This window comes from Carica papaya, chromosome 4, assembly GCF_054855325.1.
Source record: "Carica papaya isolate Zhongbai chromosome 4, ASM5485532v1, whole genome shotgun sequence".
Taxonomy (NCBI): domain Eukaryota; kingdom Viridiplantae; phylum Streptophyta; class Magnoliopsida; order Brassicales; family Caricaceae; genus Carica; species Carica papaya.
Genome location: NC_142312.1, coordinates 28,412,713 through 28,431,076, shown reverse-complemented (window position 1 = coordinate 28,431,076; position 18,364 = coordinate 28,412,713). Strand labels below are relative to the sequence as shown.

The window sequence follows — 18,364 nt, the reverse complement described above, 5'->3', positions numbered from 1 at the left end:
CCAATTTAATAAGTGTAAATTATTTTGAGAACTATTCAATCTCTTACATTTATAGTATATTGAGATTCGATTTATAATTTTATTTAAGTGATGGTATCAACGAATTACTTATTTTTTCATTATTTCTTTTCTATATATTTAAAATTTTATGAGTTCTATTATATCATGATGTTCACAAAATTTATTAGAGATTTGAGATTAATATAATAATCAAATTTTGTTTAAAATTAAAATTAATTAATTAGATAGGCATTAACATCGAATAAGACAAAATTCTATTAAGTGTTATATTTAATTTTATTGAATTTTTTTTTTATTTTAAATTTAAATAAATTAAAAAATAAAATTACGAATTTAAGAAAAAAAGAGTCTCAATTATTTATTTATTTATTATTATTATTTAAAAAAACTGCATTCTAGAGTCTCATTAAAAAAAAAACTCTTAAGCCTAAATATAACCCTTACACAAAACCCCAAGAGGTTTTCTTCATCCAAACGGCGTCGTTCTGGAGATTCTTGGACTTCTCCTTCCTGCTTCACAAACTATAAAAGAAAAGCGAGAGAGCTGCAACAAACGCAGAGTCTACAGAGACGATCATAGCCAGGATAAGAAGACGCATGAAGAGAGAGAAAAAGCTGCTGGGAAGCGACAAAGAGCGGTGAAAGAGAGGACTGAGGAAGAGAAAAAGACGAGGCACGCGTGAAGGCTGATAAAGGGGCGATTAAAAGAAGGAGCTTTCAAGAAGCCGACACTTCTTCTGCAGGACTGGTTAGAGGGAAAATCGGGGCCGAGGACGAGGTTGAGGGAGGAAATATAGAAGAGGAGAGAGAGAGAGAACGAAGGCGATCTGGAAGGGATTGAGAGAAAGGACGGCGATTCTAGAGGGGCCGACTGAGTGGAGACCGAGAGAAGCAGAAACAAAAGAAGAAATAAAAAAGAAGAACAAAGAAGCGACGTGGGAGGAGAAAGTTGAGAGTAAAAAGGGGGTTCTGGCGACGAAGCAACAGAAGGAAAATCGAGGAGGTAAATCAGTGAGTGAGTGCGGTGGCAGCAGAGCAAGAACAAGAGATTTGAAACCGGGTTGCTTTCCGGAAACGCATTAGGTAACTTTCCCCGTAACACTTCTTGCTTAATTTTTGCGTAATCGTTCTTGCTTAATTTTTGTTGAATTGAGGTTTTTATTGAGTTTGTTCTGGTTGGACAAGATAAGTAGATGATATGTATTTTCATTTGATTGCTGAAAGAGAAGCAAGAAGTGACTATAGTGAAAACAATTTGGATATCTATCTTTTCGTGCTTGTTGAAAATTTTGCGAATTAAGTAGAAGTTAGAAAGATAGGTTGAGTTCGATACGGTGCAGGTTATTTAACTCTTTGGGTAAATTTTTCTTTTGTTTTATTTTGTTAAATAATATTATATTTGGGTTTTCAAAGAATCTTCCAATGGAAGTAGATGTTGTAATAGTTTAGTGATTCTTGGAAGATGGTTCACAAGTTTTTTGGAAGCACACTTGTATTGTTGGGTTTAATTACAATTTAGTGATGTGAGAACCAAAAGATTAGAGCATACGATATGGGCACATTGTTTGTTAATAATCATGAGGTACGGCTTTTTTGGTAAGAAGTGCAAGCACCATATGGGTTATTGAAAAGCAAGGTTAATGGCTATATACTTATGGCCTTCTTGGAATTTTATGTCTTCATGGTATTGTATATTTGCTTTAGCTACTGGTGCCTTGGAATGATTTGGGCATCTTTACTTGCAGAATGGAAAGCTTACAGTCACTATTTTTGTTTTCAATAGGAACCATTTTGTCCAAGATAGCGGCTATATGCTAATGAAAAAAGGTGCTTGGACATTGCTTAACTGGACCATCCTTACAATGCTGCATTTACCATGATATAGGGTTCTTGAATATAGAAAAGAATTGGGCTGTTTCCTTTATTAGGTTGATGATTTAGTGTTTTATAGGAAAGGGCGATTGGCTTTTGGTTTAGAATTAAAAAAAAGAGCAAAATATGGACTGTTTTGAGCAATCTTCTTTGCTAAATATTTAAAACCTAAAATAAGATAATTTTCAGTTGTAACAAATCTTTCTGCGTGAATTATCATTGTTTTAAGTTTAACTCATTTAGTTCGGGTCTTAGGTTATTTCATTAGTCTTTCTTTTCAATTTATTTTTTTTTCCTGTTCTTTTTTATTTATTTATTTATTTTTATTTTTTATAAATAGCAAGGCAGTTCATTTAATCTATATATCACCAGATGACTGCCTAACACCTTCCTGCCTAGTACCATTTGGACCTGGAATTCTGTTTCAAGACTACTAATAATTTAGTGTCAAATCCCATTTCTAATAGGATCAGTGATTATTCTCAGTTCTAATTTTGAAGTAAAAACAATAAAATTTGAAAGAAAAAAAAATTGAAATAACTTTTTAATCCTCGGGGGTTGCAACAACTATTATGAGTAAGGTCTGAATGATGGTTTATTTTGGCTTATGTTTGATGGTTTACTAGAATTTTATGGATTATTTAACTTGTGGATAATGTATTTAAACATTTGTATGAACGCCTTGACCTGCTTGAGGAACTGGTTAATCCATATGCTAAAATCAGCTGTGAAGGGTAAGATTCAGTTTTCTGTTTAGTGCTTAAACTTGCGTGAAAATTGGTTGCTCTGGTCATGTTTACTTGCAGCTGATATAATTAGCTTTTGAAGTTTATTGTAATTCTGGTACTTTGAAGTGTGTTTGTAAATGGTCTTGTTGGAATATCCACCGTGTGTACCTTCACCTGTTTAAGAAAAATCCTAAGAAAAGCCTTCTTGGTTTCCTTTTTTCTTTTATATCATTGTGTCTTTTGGGTACTTTGCCATGAGTGTTTTAGGTTGGTAGCAACAAGGCTGCTGCTGGCCCCTAAGTTCTAGTCTCATGTAATCAGTTCCCATGGCATGCTCCCTTTTTGTCCCGATGCACTAATGAGAGATGAACTACATAATCAGTTTCTATGTTAGTTTGGCAATCGTCACTGCCCCTGCTCTGGTTTCACTGTCCTGGTTCCCTTCGCTTGATAATGTTTGGAGGTTAAAAAAAAAAAAGCAAAAGGGGGCTCTTAGTTTGCTAGCCAGACTAAACTGGGCACTGTTTTGAAGGGTCTAGAAGCATGAAAACAAGCTGTTAGGATAGGTATGCTTCAATAGGTCTAAGGCTTGATACACTGATCCACATGATACCTGTTATTATAACTTTTTGATGTGCTTTTAATAGGTATTTAGTAGAAACTTTTTAGCTAAAATCGAGCCCATGCCACCTGGGATGGGTGAACCATTTCCCAAATCCAAATTTCTCTAAAAATGACTAGAGACTACTTTAGTGCCTGATTTGCTTCTAACAAGATCAATGATTACTCTTTTTCTTTAATTTGAATTATATAAGTTTATTTTTTGGGGGTTGCAACACTAAGGTTAATACTATTAACTTTGAGATTGAATTTTTTTTGGCATCTTATTTTAGTAGATTGAATTTCATTGAAAAGAAAATGTTTGCTTGTCATTGCAGGATAAGAACACCACTATTTATGGAAGCAGACATCGAATCTCTAGAGGAGAGACTGAAGACTCTACTGAGTCAGCTCCAAATAGAATGTGCTATTTTTGAGAGAATTGTCTACAAGAACAAGAACCAGCACAGAAGATGCTCGTATTTTCAGTATCTCCTAAAGGTAATCATTCATCTTTTCTACTCTTCTCTCTCTCTCTCTCTCTCTCTCTCTCTGTGTTCTTGGCTTGCCATAGAAATTCAAGAAAAAAGTGGTCTGTTATAGAGAAGTTATTTTGTTCTTGTACCAGTCGATGCGTAAGTAAATAATTGAATTTCAATTAAAGGAGGTAGGAGTAGAAACTATCCGTCCTGTGAGTTTTTCATTTTTTATGGAACAGAAAGGAAAGGAAATAATATTGGGTATCAGAATTGGTTTTATGAGGTTTAGTTATAAATTTATATATATTCTTGCTTGGCTTGTGTTTTCTATAACAATTTCTTGTGGTCTTAGGTGAGAAGGGATTTGAGACTTTTGCAATCAGCTGACTTGGAGGGGGTATTTACTTCCTGCTTTGAAGTTATAACTGGAAGGAGACCTAAACATATGGTGCATCTTTTAGAAAGGTACATGTTGTTTTCTGATCCTTATATGTGGTGGCTTAGACTGAATGAAATTTGAGCCTAATTCTTTATATGAATGAGGTCAAGTTCCTTTAGATTGACTAGGAAGACTATAATAAGTCTCACTTGAAGTTTCACCATAAAAGAAGTGTATCGTTAATCTTTCATGTGAGAATTAATTAGGTATCGAAAATTTACCCCTTTTTTGGGAGAAAGTTCAAATTTAGAAGAAGGAAATTCAAATCTTTACATAGATAAATACTTTCTATTGTTATTAAAAGACTACTATGGTGTCCGGTTGCATACAAGTTATCAACGATGGTTTATGGGTTGTTGGGATCAATTGGGTGATGACTAAGTCTGTAAGGGATGAGATCTGGGTTTGGAGGGGTATTAGTGGTGGGAAGAAACATATGGACCTCATTCCATTCACTATATTTTGGATGGTATGGAAAGAAAGAAATAGAAAAGCTTTTGAGGGGGGTAGATAAGGATTTTGATAGGGTTAGGACTAAATGGTTTCACACTCTAGGTTTTTTTAGTTTTGGGTCATCGTCTCTATTAAATGGAGGATTTTGGGAACCTTATCAATATCTTGGTTAATATATAAATAATTTTTACACCGGTTGACATTCCCTTGGTGCCTATGAATCAAAAGTACTTGGTATGTACCTTTCATTTAAAAAAAAAAAACTTGATTATACAAGCATTTCTACTTCACATTTCTGTCTTGTTATCAAGTTACCATACGTGTTGAAATTAAAATCAGGGAGCTTGAGCGATCTCGGTACTCTGTATGTCATCTAGTATCAGTTTGCTAACCCTTCCTGTTAAAGGAAATCTCTAAAAGTTCCTCGCATATGCACATGCAAATTTGTGACTGGTTATCTGATTATTCTTTGAAATAAGAGTAACTACATATAAGTCATTATCCAAATTTATTTGATGGAAACCAATGCTTGTTATATATTTTTATTTATTTTTATTTTTTGAGTTTAAATCCTAGGAGCTGCAGCATTTGTGGAACATGAGGATGTTAAAGAGCATGACTTACATTGATAGTTTCTTCGATCTCTAATGGTTTCTTGCATGCACCTGCAAATTGAAGTGCTTATCTGATTATTTGGTGAAACAAGAGTAACTAAACATATAGTTACGCCAAATTTATTTGATGGAAAGCAATGCTTATTATATATTTGTTATATATTTTTATTTTTTTGTTTAAATCCAAGGAGCTGCAGTATTTGCTACTTAATTTAACCTAGAAATTTGAGGAACATGCAGATGTCAAAGACCATGACTTGTATTGATAGTTTCTTCAAGGGAAATAAGTTTTGTGATGTTTTTTGTCCAGATGGAGTTATTATACCCCAAATTGAGATCACATCTCTCAGATTCATTTGGAGTTGCTTTTAAATTAGTTATGGTGTGTTGGGTAAATTTGTGTATTTGTGAAATTTATATGGAGTTTGGAATATGCAACCTTCAAAATTTGAGTTTTATGGTGTTGATCTTTTAACTGTTACTTAGAAAATGAGAGTAGTTAAACTTCTAGGCGTTTAAGATCTTATGTAGCATTAATACAGGATTGAATGATTTAAGTTTGACCTTTCTGAGAAGATTTATATTATTTTTTGCTGCTTGTTCGCTTCCTCTTTTTGTGGGAGCAAAGAGGGAAGCTTATTGTTAGGTTCCAATCTTGGATGTTCTTGCAATGGTCAGATTTCAGTCTTCAACTACATTTGCACTCTTCCTGTTTTCGAATCCTAAATTATGTACTTTGTACAAGAAACATTCTTGAATTCAGGAGTGAGAATTTTTTTTTTTTTTTGCAGCTTGAAGTGGAGAAAAACCGATGGTGGACAACCTAACTTTATGGAGCGTCTTTTAGGAGCTGCACGGTTACTATCACAGGTATAAATTTTCTCTTCTCCTATTAGTAGTTCTAGCTTTTCAAATCACAAGTACTATTCTCATGCATTATGTTATTATTCCAACTGTATAGGTTTTATGGAAGTCTTTATTGTATTAAGTGTCATAAGTACCATTTTTTTCATTTGTTTTTTGAAATAAAAGAAAAAAAAAAGAAAGGGGTCATAAGTACCACCTTTCTTCATACAGTTATATGTTTATTCACTAGTTTGGTAACCTGGATTTAAGTACTTTTTTTCTACCCTTTTATAATTCTAGTAACCCTTTAATAATTCTAGTAACCATAAATTCTTCGCTGTTGTTGCAGATGGTTGAGCCCATGTTGAAGGCTGCTAGGTATATTCTGGATTTCACATATGTATTTCTGCATCTTAATGTCTTGTTCATAATTGTAGGTGATGGGTCTTTTTTTTCTTTTGAATTTGAGAAAATGCTGCTTGAATTGTTTACTTTGACTGTTAAAGTGACTTGTGAATTGGTATGTATAATCTAAAGGGACAGTATACTCTTATATTTAATGTGTATTATAGTTTGTATGCTGTAGCTCTGATACCATAAATAGGTTTGAAAAAAATATCAAATGGTAATTTTATTAATCATATGAATGTGTTGTTTACAATTGTCATCTCCATAAGCAGATATTTTGAGAAGTATGGTGGTTTATTTTGTGGTTCTTTACTGCAAATCATATTTGATCATTAAGATTGTCTCTCATGAATTTTCACCCTTGACTATTCTATAGCGAGGTAGCTACTTTGCTTGCTCGTTCACATTTTATGGGATTTTCTGTTCTGGTTTTGGCTCTGCTTGCACGTCTTCGAGTTTTGGTTCAACAAGTAAGTTCAGCACCCCTCTTCATGTTTGTTAATTGTAAAAAAGTTCTGTTTGTAAAGCAAGTTGAATTGGTGTTGTAAAAGCACAATGGTATAGTTGGCTAACCACTACGGTGTTAGGAAGCTTTGACATGTACTCGACGACTAATACAAGTAACAGAAAGATTGAGACTGAGATTGAGAGAATTATAAGGCTGTATTCAATATTTTCCTACCATAAAAAAAAGCCTTCTTCCAGATATATTTATAACCTACGAAAATCGAGACATTTCACTGAATGTGCTGCAATTTCTTTAACAGAATTCGTTACACTGGATAGAATGAAAAACAGAAACCCCAGCTGCTGTGACCTCTGGATGAACTAACCATAATCGAGAAGTTTCCTGTAACTTTAATTTTCCATGGTTCTGTCAGATCTTGACAGGTTACTCCTTTTGTTTATTCCCATTGAAGTCACATAGCCTGTTCACCAGACTCTGCCATGTTACTGCTTTCCTTCTTGATTGAGGCCCTGTTGCCTGATTTATTACCCTCTTCCTGATTATTGCCTCGTGCCGTTCTTTTGGATATTCTTGCCACGTATCCTGCCAGCTGTTTTCGTCTTGTAGACGGTTAGTGGCTTGGATCCACTGTTCCTTGTCTCATTTTCATCTTCATACGGCCTTCTCATTACATAGTGTCGACCTTTGGATACAGCTACTACAGGTAGATTGTACAAGAGATAATGCAGAGCTAGATATTTGATGAGTTAGATATTCCAAACTTTTAAATGCAACTTTGCTTAGGCATTAGTGATACAGTGCCATAATTTAAATTACCTATATTTATTTTAGTTATTCAGTGTTTGAAATGTAGGTTCCAATAATTTGAATCTCTTTTTTTTCCTCCTGCAGATATTACTTGATGCTGTTTCAATTTTTAACAGAGTTTCTTCTACCTGCCAAAAGAAGCAATCTATGAAAATAACTCAGGGAGGAATTGAGGTTAACCTCTGATCCCTCAAGTTTCAAATCAAAAACTTTGGATGTGATGCCTTTATGCTTGTAATCAGTAACCTCTTTTTTCTTCAAAATGATCAGGTTTATAGGGAGTTCTATCCTGAAATCGAAGGGTTTGTGACCTTAGAGTGTGAGTGGAGGATAGATAAGTTTGTCTTACTTGAGAGGACAAATAAGAGTGAGATTAGAGATCCAGAGGGAGATGGCCAAGATGCTTCAGTGAGAGATTCTTCTGTACAGTACAATAGTCTGGAGTCTTTCCTTGGGGGTAAGAGCAGCTTCAACATTCTATTGGCCATACTTTGTGTTGCTTATTCCTAAAAAGCAATTTTCCTGTTGATCTTTTTTTTTTGAGTGAAATCTTTTCCTTCTGATTTGATTTATTTATTTTGGTATCATGAGGTTGATTCTTCTTCATTAGCAATATAAGCATTACTAAATGTGACATCGCTGCTGCTTATAATCAAGATGTTTGTCCATTGTGGTTGTTCTGAATATGGTTCTACCTTTACTACTCCATTTTTATCTACAACGGGTATAACGAGCACATCATATTCTCGATATCCATCACTTTGGAGATCTGGTTGATACACTTTTATAAAAAATTATTCTTGGTAATTTGGCAATTCTCATTCAAACTTCATTGTGTAGACGGTGAAGACAGCAACAATAAGGCAGATGTAGTTGTTACTGCTAAAGAAGTTTCAAGTTGCAGCAAGGAAAATAAGGTGGATTCTTCGGTGGGCTTCTCTCTTGATGCTGACAAACAAACGCACGTAGAAGTATTCTCGAGAGGAGAAGATGGTTTGAGTATTACAGGTACACCCGGCAAGAACCTCCCCATAGTTGAACCATCAAGGTTAGACGCAAGCTCAGGTGGTGCAAAAATCCAATCTTGCACAAGGAAAGTGGCATTTGTCTCGGTAAAAAGAAGTCTACCAAGGAGTAAAGATGTGACAGATCCTCCTCTTAAAAAAACTGCAAATAGTAGTTGTGGGGAGGGAGATCGATTTTACAATCTGCTTACTGGTGGAAACCTGAAAGGCAGCCTGTTCTAGTGATTTTGCCAAAAAGAACCATAAGATATGTAGATGCTGCATAATTATGTGGTAACTCTTGCTTCCTTAAGTCACTCTTCTTGTCTTTTGCTTTTCCCACAGAATCCAATTTTGGTTTTTCACTAGCATTTTAGATGATAGATTTTGTAGTACAAGATGAGATGATGCTCATTTGGTAGAGATCGGTGACTTTGGTCACATCCAATCCGAATTTTCTTGTGTATTCATTCTCGTTTTCGAAAGAGCTTAAGATTTTTTGCCCAACATCCAATCCGAATTCTATCATCAATTCTGTGATGAGAAATCATTGTTTCTTTGAGGTTTAATGTCTGAGAAACAAAATAGTTATATTCAATTAATGGAACTTGTTAGAAACATACATTTCCACAATATGTAAATAATAAAAATCAGTAAAAATTATGTTTGTTGAATATGTACGTCGTTATTTTCATAAAGTTCTTTCTCCTATATAAATTAAAGTAGTATTAATTATAATATAGTAAATGAAAATATATAAAAATAGATAAAAATATCATATGAATTAAAATATTTATTAATTAAATAATACTAGAAATATTATTAAAATATAATAATTAAACATATTTATATAATTGATGTAATTCCGATTGTTTTCTCATATAATTAAAATATTATAATTGAAAAAATTATTTTAATCATTAAATAAGTAATACCTAATATATGTATTGGTTATTTTAAAAAGTTGGTACAGATAAATAATTTAACTAATTATATATTATGAATGAAACATATTTTTAATATATATTCAAAAATAATTAAATTAATATTTTTTTTAATTATGTGGTTTAATCTGGTAACAGCAAGACTAAATGATATATATATATATATACACATATATAAGATTTGTTTGTTATTTGTAAAATATAAATTAATGGGAGTTTAAATTATAACTTTAGGTTTTAATATATCTTGTGCATAAATGTATAAATCTCAATTAAGTTAATAATTTAGCTAACTATTTATTTTGTAAAATAATTAAACATGTTTAAAATATGAGAATTACTGAAAAATAAAATAACAAATAGACACACCGATTGGTCGAAGTCAGATCGCGTTGACTCGGTCTCCACCTTCTCCACAAAGAGTTTCGTTTTTCGCGGCCTCCTTTTTACACTTAAAAGTAAAATCATCTGAAATATTAAAAGACCAACAGAAATATAACATTTCGGAAAAATTAATCTCGCAATAGTAAAATTTTAATTTTTTTAAATAATCATAATAATTGAATTTCTTTTTTTTTTTTAATTAAAAGATGCAAAACTAATTATTAAAAAGAATATATAAATTTTGGGCACCTTTGAAATAAATTTCAAAAATTAAGACCAATATGTAAATAAAGGAAAACACGTTTAAAAGAAAATTTAGAAAATATGAGTCAATTCGTAAAAAAAGAAGAAACAGGCCACGTACACGCTCAGTCAGCAGCACAACGAATCACCGCATGCCACGTGGCAGCTGCATCAACACAGGCTCCACGCAGGAAGCCCACGCTGGCAATTTGCGTGCCAAGAAGATCAAATGGCTCATGTCCACTCCTACGTGCGCAAACGGCCCAAATTAATTTTTTGAATAAGCCCGATCGAATGGCTCCTGTTGTTCCATGCGGACCCGAACAGATGGTCTAGATCAAAGGGAGAGATATATTACATCTCTCTTCAGTTGGCCCCCAAACCCTAGCCTACAGCTTGATCGAAGAAGACGAAGAAGGGCAGTCGGAGGAGAAGCTCAGTTGCTAGAGGGACGACGACACCACTGTGCCGGAGACCCAAAACACATTGGTAAGCCTAAATTTTCTTTCCCTTCTTCCTTTTTTCCATCCTAAGCTATCTAAACCATTTCCGATGCAGACTAACCAAGAAAAGTCGTAACCCGAGAGAGAGAGACAACAAAGCTTGGTTGAACCGCTGCACCGGAGAACGAAAATCGCTTGGTAAGGCCAAATTTTCCCTCTTTTCTCTGTAAAACACCCTCATTTCCACAATTTACACTAATTTCCATCAGGAAATTGCTCGAATTGACTTGGCTGAAAGGGAGAAATGTCGGAGAAGGAGAACCATGTGGCGGAGCTCAGAGGCACCGTCACACCGGAACCCCAACCCGACCCTGGTGAGTTTTTATGCCCTTTTCACCATTCCTTACGTATTTTCACGGTGTTTTGATATGTGTTTCAAAATTTTAGCAGAAAATCCAATAAATCCAAGAGTCAAGAGTTGTCGCAAACCATAACGAAAAAACAATGTCCTGGAACCCGACTCTGTGTAAGAATCCCTCAACCTTTCTAATGTTACGGTAAATTAAAGTTAAAACAATAACAAACGGTAATTCTAAATAGTCTTATGATTCCATGATGATTAAATACAGGTTGCCGATTGAGTCAATAACCAATTTCTTTATGTTCGTCACTAGTTTAATTATGTTATCTATTCATTATTTTATCATTATTTTATTTTGTCTATTTATTTTTATTTCGTTCTACTTTAATTTACTTCACCTTATTTTACTCTAATCTATGTCCTCTAAGTTAGTCTAATATGTTTTTCATTCTTCTTTTGTTATATCTATCTAGAATGAATATATTAATAACGCATTTTGAATTATTATATTTTATTCCATTCCGCTTCATTATCACATTCTATTATACTTAATTTCACCTTGATTTATTTGTTTCATTTCTTATTCATCATATTACAACGTTTGAATTTCTTATTCTATTACTCTATTTTATCCCACTTTTATTTATGAGTTTATTCTCTTACGTATTTTGAAATAAGAATTTTGTACTCTGGTGTTATTTGATATACAAGCATACGTGTAATTGATGCTAAATAATAAATAAAAAGAAAAAATATGCGTAAATTAATGTTGTTGAATAAAAGAACTTATTGAGTATCGTGGAAAAGAGTGTATGAACTTGGTATATAGGGTGAACCCTACCATAGATGTTATTCTCAGCTGTACGGGGTTGGAAAATCCCATACCGGATGGAGTTGGGAGTTAATTGATTTCACTCATACCAGACAAGGTATAGAGACGATCTTTAGTATGTGGCGCTCCTTACCGGACGGGGTATGGAGACGGCCGATGATTTACAAGGAAGTGTTATGTACCTACGCGTAGCAGAGATTCCTATAGGCCCTTAGTGATATCGATAGAAAAAAATAAATATGGTAAGACAGGAATGAGTATGATAAGAAACTCTGTAATACCCGGTCCCGAAAAACAGTGCAGGATAATTATTTTAAATTAATTATTCAATTTATTGTATTTTAGTTTTATTGAATTTTTGAGAAAAAATGAATTAGGGACGAAATTGAAAATAATTTTGGGCAAAATGGGTGAAAATTTGAATTCAGTTAGTGTTTCTAAAAGAAAAATTAGAAATATGAGATCAAAATACAAATACAGAAAATTTACCCATGTGGGACAGCCTAGTCAGCAGCCACAGTGAACTAGGGAGTACCGTGTGGCAATCATGCTAATGTCAGCACCACGCAGGGGCCATGCGAGCGATCCATGTGCCTAGCGATCCGATGCCGAAGATTGATCCCGTGCGCATGGACGGTCCAGATGCATTCCTCCTTTAGGCTTGATCAAACGGACGAGATCAAATGCGATGAACGGACGAGATTCAACATCATCATCAATTTAAACGGAAAACGATCGAACGATTCTTTTCGCTCTATGTCAACGTAAATGAATGACACGAATCGAAGAGGAGAAGAGTATTTAAACATCTCTTCGCAGGGCAACCCAAACCCTAGCCGCTAGCCCCTGCCGGAGAAGACGAACCAGACACCAGAGAAGAAGGCCGACCGCCGACTGCCAAAAAAGGTAAAAAAATTTCCTACCTACTCAAAATTCGATTTCGAGCCTCTTTGTGGCCATATCGGAGCAAGTGGGACGATGAGTGAGCTGAAAACTGTAGGCAAAATTCGACAGAGCTGCCACAACAAAATTCTAAAATTTCTCGGATGAGCTCTTTCCCGTTTCTAGTTTTACGTGATTATTTGACCATTGTGTTCGCCGTTCTTTTTTATGTAGATTAGCTAGAGAAGAATCCCCAGTCGCGAAGGAGAACCGGCAGAACCGCTGCACATGGAGACCCCTTCACTGGTGGGTTCAGTTTTTTAGTTTTTTTGCCCAATCGAGGCTTCTTAACGTATGTTTTTACAGGAATTCATGTAAAACTGATCAAAAGCGGCCAAAATCGGTCAGACCAAGGTGAACCACGACTGTGGGCGGCAGAGCCGACATCGGAGCACACTGGCGCCATAGTGTTGGAACCCTAAAATTTGTCATAAAGGATTTTCAATACCAATTTTGGGTATTTTTAAGTACTTGACAAGTATTTTGGGTTCCCGTAGGAAAAATTCAGAAAATCTAGGATTCGTTTGGAGACATAGTGAACAGTTCTTGGTTACGATAAATTGAGGATTAATAATTAATAATTATGTATTTTGTAAAAAAATTAGAAATACCCTAAAAATATTACAAGTAATTAGTGGAGCTGTGAACTGGTTAGTTCACATTTATCTTGATTTCTTATTTATTTTTCTGTACTGCGTAAATTACTTACTATTATACTGTGCATGTTTTCGTTGATAGTTTTTATAGTTTCTTGATTATCCGGTTTATTTGGTCCAATTATGCATCATTTATCTGTTTATCTAGTTACTCGGTTATTGGTTATGATAAATTAAATCACTTACTTAAATGTTGTTTAAATTGATCAGTGATTATAACATGAGACGTTTGTATGCTTTGGTGGCTGTTTGGAGAATCTAAATAAATAAAAGCTTACTGGGCATCTTGAGAAAGGGTGGACGGACTAGGTACATAGGGAACCCTACTGTGAACATTACTTCAGTTGGACGAGGCTGAGAAATCCAATACCATAAGGGTTTGGGAGATTTGGTTCACCTTTATACCGAAAGAGATACCGAGACGATGATGTTTTTGGTGCCAATTACCAAATAGGGTATAGGGACGGCTGAGTGAATTGTTAATTCTTGATACTGAGTCCACAAGTGAAGGAATATCCCCATGGACTCCCAGGTATCCTAGTAAGTAGGTAAAAAAAAGAAGAATTATAATCCTATGAATGAAATTAAAATGTCATTTAGTTATTTGTCTTCATAGGTTTATTTTGAAAAACCATAATAGTAAGTATCGAATAAAAAGTTTTAAAGTTAAATGTATTTACTTAAACAAGGACTCCATTAGTTGTTTTCTGATTTTTACCAACCTTCAGTTTTTCTATATGTGATTAGTATGATATTCTTATTGGATTAGTGTAACTCACCATTTCATTAACTATTTAAAATCAAGAAGACTAAGATCCAAATCCTGATCTGCAAGAGGGTTATGAGTCGTTCACCTCGTGAACTCCTTTCAAGTACTAGTAAAGGTTATCATATGATGCTTATTTATTCACTTTTCTTTAATTACTGTTTGTCTTTTAAAAGGGACATTCCCGTATCCCTATTGAAAAATCTAAATTAATGTGTAAATAATGTAAATCCCAACTTTATGCTTATGAATTTAAATTATAAATTTATTTTCTTTAAGGTCTCGGGCCTTTACAATTGGTATCAGAGTCGCGTTCTTCAGAGCCATTCCTTATACAAAGACTTAAAAATATCAAATACAAATTATCACTTAATCATTCCTTATGAAATGCAGGTACAAAGATATAGGAGAGGAATACCTCTACTAAACCGAACAGCCTGGGATGGTTTATTTCGAGAGGATGTTGACTAATTCTTTGAGATACTAGAGAGACTCATCTCTGCCCAGCAGGCCCGGGAAGAAAGGAGGGAGCTACTTGTCCCCCACCTGCTGTCACAATTTGAGCCACCCTTGTAGCAAAAAGATCTGGAGCCACTCTAGTATAACCCTGTTCTTCCACCGTATCATCCGGCATAGCCACAGTATAATTTGATGCTTCCACCATATCATTTGGCACCACCATAGGGTCATCTAATCCCTCCACAGCACAATTTAGTCCCTTTTCCACGGGACCCAGTTTCACCCATGATGGAGCCAAACTACATTGAAAGGTATAAGAGATTAAACCTATCTACCTTTGTAGGAGTATTCTCTTTCGAAGAGGTCAAGTATTGGTTAGCTGAGATAAAAAAGACCTTCGCGACTCTTGGGGTGGTTCCTAAACAAAAGGTCGTACTTGCCACCTACATGTTTGTGAGTGAGACAAGTCGCTGGTGGCAGCTCAAGCAGGCCACCCTACCCGTTCCAATTACTTAGGAATAGTTCTTGATGGCCTTCAATACAGAGTACCTCCTACAACATCTCTGGCATTTGAAAGAAATAGAGTTTGCACACCTAATCCAGAGCAATATGACTGTGTCGGAGTATGTCAGAAGATTCCTAAAGTTGCACCGGTATTCCCCCTGAGAGCATGATGGATGAAGGCAGGAAGGTAAGAAAGTTCGAATGGAGCCTCCGTCCTAAGATCAGACAGCAGCTGTAAGTATTTGAGCTCAGTATTTACTCAGCTATTCTGGCTAAGGCACAGTTAGTGGAGAGGAACCTTCACATCTTTCCTCAAGTAATGGAAAATTCCAGATCCCTGGTTTCACACTGCAGACAAACACCTACAGCATCGGTTCAGCAGAACAAGAGACCTAGGCCAGTAACTCAGCCTCCTCCTCAGGGTTAGGTAATAGGACGCAGTAGGACTTACCAATACTGTGGCAAAGATAATGAGAACTGACCTTGCTATCATCTCAACAATATATGCCGCATATGTGGGAGTGCCCAACACTACGTGAGAGAGTCCCTAAAAAATCAAAATCAGACTAGATTTTCTATCCAGGATAGAGCTTACAACCTCACTCAGCAGGATGCTGAAACCAATCTAGACGTGATACAAGGTACGTATACTATCTGTAATCACCTTACACATGTTTTGATTAATATTGGTGTTTCACATTCGTTTATCTCATATGCTTTTATACCAGACTTGAATGTATTACATAAAAGATTTGATTCTGTGTTGTTTGTGTCTACTCTTGAGAGTAGGACACTACTAGAAGAGGTTATATCTAAAGTTTATATCATAAATATAACAGATAGAAAATTGAGTGTGGACCTAATAGAGATTGACATGGGGGACTTTAATGTAATTCTAGAGAAGAACTGGTTAGCAGCGTATCACGCCACCGTAGATTGTTTTCACAAGAAACTTGTATTCAACCCTCTTAATGAAGAGTCATTTACAAGTTAATAAAAATTTTAAATATTATTCTTTTATGATAATTTCTTCATTACATAGTGTTTTAACTCGGTTTTCTTCTCTATATAAGGCAAACCTACGAAATAAATTTACATTTAAGAGATCCAGTAGTCTGAGACTTCTCGAATGTATTTCCTAATGAACTACCTAGATTGCCAGTGGATAGAGAAGTTGAGTTCACCATAGATCTTCAAGCTGACACCCAACTTATCTCAGTTGCCCCTTACCGCATGAGTGGTGTTGATATAGAAGAGCTGAAAAAAAGGATTAATGAATTGTAGGATAGAGGGTTCATCAGACATAGTATGTCTTCTTAGGGTGCTAAAGTCACATTTGTAAGAAAAAGAGATGAGACATTGATATTATGTATTGATTATAGGTGATTGAACATGGTCATGATCAAGAATAAGTACCCCATCCCCAAGATTGATGACCTTTTTGACCAGTTGTAGGGTGCCTAGGTCTTTTCCAAAATAGACTTGCATTCGGGTTATGATAAGGTAAAGATCGAGGGCGAGGACATTCCTAAGACAGACTTCAGAATCAGGTACGGACACTATGAGTTCCTGGTCATGTCATTTGGATTAACCAATGCACCAATTATTTTTATGGACTTGATGAACAAGATTTTCAGACAATTCCTGAATCAGTTCCTCATTGTGTTTATCAATGATATCCTGATATATTCAAAGAATAGAGAGGAACACGCTCACCGCCTGACTTAGGTTTTGCAGGTTCTTAGGGAGAAAAAGTTGTATACAAAATTGAGTAAGTGTGAGTTTTGGCTCGAGTAGACTACTTTCTTAGGGCATATCATATCAAGGGATGAAGTATCAGTGAACCTTGAAAAAGTTGAGGCAGTACTTGGTTGGAAGAAATTGACATTGGTTAAGGAGATTCGTAACTTTTTAGGAATGACAAGTTATTACTGCAGGTTTGTGGAAGGATTTTTTAGCATAACCGCTCCTTTGACCCGACTCACAATGCATAACGTTAAGTTTGAATGGAATGAGAATTACGAAAGGAGCTTTACAGAACTAAAGAAGTGGTTGACTACTACACCCATGTTGGCCTTATCGAGTGAGATAAGTAGATATACAATGTATAATGATACCTCCTATATGGGGTTGGATTGTATTTTGATGCATCATGAGAAAGTCATAGCTTATGGGTCCAAGTAGTTGAAGAGTCATGAGAAAAATTACCCACCAATGACTTAGAACTTCCTGCCATTATCCACGTCTTAAAGACTTGGAGCCATTACATGTATGGGGAGACTTTTGAGATTTATGCTGACCATAAGAGCTTGAAGTACATATTCACTCAGAAGGATCTCAACATCTGTCAGAGACGTTAGATAGAGCTCCTCAAGGATTATGATTATAATATTTTGTAACTCTCTTCAGGAATTGAAGAGAGTTACATACTTGGCCAACTAATAGCCAACCCGAATTGATCCAGAGAATAAAAAAAAGTCAAATTAACCGATTCCACCATAGCAGCTCTCAAGAAAATGTAGAAAAAAGAGTACATCCAGAATTTATAGTCTCTGTTGATAGGTTGCTTAAGTTTCAGGATATGGTGTGTGTTCCAGATGACAGTGATTTGAAAAGAGATATCATAACAGATGCTCACAACTCAAAATTCGTCATACATCCTGAAAGTCCTAAAATGTATCAAAGTATACGACCCCGATTTTGGTGGAGTGGAATGAAAAGAGAGATAGCCGACTTTTTCTCAAAGTGTCTAGTATGTCAACAGGTTAAGGCTGAACATCGACGCCCAAATGGGTTATTTTAGCCATTACCGATCCCGGAGTGGAAGTAGGAACATATCATAATGGATTTCGTAATGGGGTTGCCCAAGGCACGCTTGGGACATGATGCTATCTGGGTAGTTGTAGACTGGCTCACCAAGTCCTTTCACTTCTTAGCTATCAAGATGACCGACCCTTTGGATAGGATAATAAGAATGTATATTCCAGAGATAATCAGGTTACATTGAGTTCTAGTGACAGTGGTATCCGACAGAGACCTCAGATTCACTTTTCGATTTTTGTCTAATTTTCAGCAAGTCATGGGAATGAA

At 35.3% G+C, this 18,364-nt stretch overlaps 1 protein-coding gene across 1 annotated transcript; it reads left to right on the top strand.

The window, feature by feature from the left end:
• The first annotated feature begins 557 nt into the window (after positions 1-557).
• Positions 558-9,247, top strand: LOC110820837 (uncharacterized). Its single transcript, XM_022050440.2, has 9 exons — positions 558-1,104; positions 3,560-3,722; positions 4,053-4,165; positions 5,998-6,076; positions 6,402-6,430; positions 6,837-6,930; positions 7,821-7,910; positions 8,007-8,193; positions 8,577-9,247. Exons 2-9 carry the CDS (start codon positions 3,579-3,581, stop codon positions 8,981-8,983), a joined length of 1,143 nt encoding a protein of 380 aa, XP_021906132.1. The 5' UTR covers positions 558-1,104; positions 3,560-3,578; the 3' UTR covers positions 8,984-9,247.
• Positions 9,248-18,364: the final 9,117 nt, after the last annotated feature.